This window comes from Lithobates pipiens, unplaced genomic scaffold (assembly GCF_037356315.1).
Source record: "Lithobates pipiens isolate NorthernLeopardFrog02 unplaced genomic scaffold, aLitPip1_a1.2 Scaffold_27, whole genome shotgun sequence".
Classification (NCBI taxonomy): Eukaryota; Metazoa; Chordata; class Amphibia; order Anura; family Ranidae; genus Lithobates; species Lithobates pipiens.
In genome coordinates, this window is record NW_027507788.1 from 4,730,534 (window position 1) to 4,733,331 (window position 2,798).

The 2,798-nt window shown below is 51.7% G+C and overlaps 1 protein-coding gene across 1 annotated transcript in view; it reads right to left on the reverse strand.

Moving 5' to 3' along the window:
• The window catches only part of MICOS10 (mitochondrial contact site and cristae organizing system subunit 10), a 7,655-nt gene extending 5,201 nt beyond the window's left edge, over positions 1 to 2,454 (reverse strand). Inside the window, 1 exon segment of the mRNA XM_077456207.1 lies at positions 2,178 to 2,454. Within this exon segment, the coding sequence (XP_077312333.1) occupies positions 2,178 to 2,258 (81 nt within the window). The 5' untranslated portion in view covers positions 2,259 to 2,454.
• Positions 2,455 to 2,798: the final 344 nt, after the last annotated feature.

Sequence of the window (2,798 nt, forward strand, 5' to 3'; positions counted from 1 at the left end):
GTGTATGGGGGGGGGGGATATAATGACAGTGTATGGGGGGGGGGAATATATAATGACAGTGTATTGGGGGGGGGATATATAATGACAGTGTATTGGGGGGGGGGATATATAATGACAGTGTATTGGGGGGGGGGATATATAATGACAGTGTATTGGGGGGGGGGATATATAATGACAGTGTATTGGGGGGGGGGATATATAATGACAGTGTATTGGGGGGGGGATATAATGACAGTGTATTGGGGGGGGGGATATAATGACAGTGTATTGGGGGGGTTATAATGACAGTGTATTGGGGGGGGTATAATGACAGTGTATTGGGGGGGGGGATATAATGACAGTGTATTGGGGGGGGGGATATAATGACAGTGTATTGGGGGGGGGGATATAATGACAGCGTATTGGGGGGGGATATAATGACAGTGTATTGGGGGGATATAATGACAGTGTATTGGGGGGGGATATAATGACAGTGTATTGGGGGGATATAATGACAGTGTATTGGGGGGATATAATGACAGTGTATTGGGGGGATATAATGACAGTGTATTGGGGGGATATAATGACAGTGTATTGGGGGGATATAATGACAGTGTATTGGGGGGAGGGGGGATATAATGACAGTGTATTGGGGGGATATAATGACAGTGTATTGGGGGATGGGGGGGATATAATGACAGTGCATTGGGGGATGGGGGGATATAATGACAGTGCATTGGGGGGATATAATGACAGTGTATTGGGGGATGGGGGGGATATAATGACAGTGTATTGGGGGATATAATGACAGTGCATTGGGGGGATATAATGACAGTGTATTGGGGGATGGGGGGGATATAATGACAGTGTATTGGGGGATGGGGGGGGGATATAATGACAGTGTATTGGGGGATATAATGACAGTGTATTGGGGGATGGGGGGATATAATGACAGTGTATTGGGGGATGGGGGGGGGGGATATAATGACAGTGTATTGGGGGATGGGGGGGGATATAATGACAGTGTATTGGGGGATGGGGGGGGGATATAATGACAGTGTATTGGGGGATGGGGGGGGGATATAATGACAGTGTATTGGGGGATGGGGGGGGATATAATGACAGTGTATTGGGGGGAAGGGGGGGATATAATGACAGTGTATTGGGGGGAAGGGGGGGATATAATGACAGTGCATTGGGGGATGGGGGGATATAATGACAGTGTATTGGGGGATGGGGGGATATAATGACAGTGTATTGGGGGGAAGGGGGGGATATAATGACAGTGTATTGGGGGGAAGGGGGATATAATGACAGTGTATTGGGGGATGGGGGGATATAATGACAGTGTATTGGGGGGAAGGGGGGGATATAATGACAGTGTATTGGGGGAGGGGGGGATATAATGACAGTGTATTGGGGGATGGGGGGATATAATGACAGTGTATTGGGGGGAAGGGGGGGGATATAATGACAGTGTATTGGGGGGAAGGGGGATATAATGACAGTGTATTGGGGGATGGGGGGATATAATGACAGTGTATTGGGGGAAGGGGGGGATATAATGACAGTGTATTGGGGGAGGGGGGGATATAATGACAGTGTATTGGGGGATGGGGGGATATAATGACAGTGTATTGGGGGAAGGGGGGGGATATAATGACAGTGTATTGGGGGGAAGGGGGGGATATAATGACAGTGTATTGGGGGATGGGGGGATATAATGACAGTGTATTGGGGGGATGGGGGGATATAATGACAGTGTATTGGGGGGAAGGGGGGGATATAATGACAGTGTATTGGGGGAGGGGGGGATATAATGACAGTGTATTGGGGGGAAGGGGGGGATATAATGACAGTGTATTGGGGGGAAGGGGGGGATATAATGACAGTGTATTGGGGGATGGGGGGGATATAATGACAGTGTATTGGGGGAGGGGGGGATATAATGACAGTGTATTGGGGGGATATAATGACAGTGTATTGGGGGATGGGGGGGTATATAATGACAGTGTATTGATGGGGGAAAAGGGGGGGGATATAATGACAGTGTATTGGGGGATGGGGGGGATATAATGACAGTGTATTGGGGGGAAGGGGGGGATATAATGACAGTGTATTGGGGGATGGGATCCCCACAGTTTGACTGAAGACAGAGCTCTCCCCTCCCCCTCTTCTATGAGGTTCCCGTATGACACCTCCCCCTCCTCCTCACCGAATTTGACGGCGGAGTCCGCCAGGCAGCGGTCCCACTTCCTCCCGAGCTCCTTCTCCGACATGGTGACCTCCAGCAGGAAGAGCGGCCGGCCAAAGTCTCGCGAGATCTCCGTACTAGAGCGCGCCTGATCTCGCGAGAACACGCCCCGCAGCGCCGCTGGTCGTCAAGGTTACCCGTCACCACGTGCTCTGACCTTGGCCGAGATCTCAAGAAACTTTATCAACAGGCGGACACCGCGGAACAACTGAATGAAAGGGCGCGCGGAGCTCCCTCAGTGCTCTTCTAGTGATGTCCCCGCCCCCACAGAGCTCCACCAGTGGTGTCCCCGCCCCCCCAGAATTTTCCCTGTAGTGTCACCACCCCCTTAGAGCTCTTCCAGTGATGTCCCGCCCCCTCAGAACTTTTCCTGTAATGTCACTGCCCCCTCAGAGCTCCTCCAATGATGTACCCTCCCCACACAGAGCTCTTCCAGTGATGTCACCGCCCCCTCAGCTTTTCCAGTGATGCCACCGCCCCCTCTAAACTCTTCCGGTGATCTCACCGCGCCCTCAGAGCTCTTCCATGGATCTCTCCGCCCCCTCAGAGCTCTTCCAGTGATGTC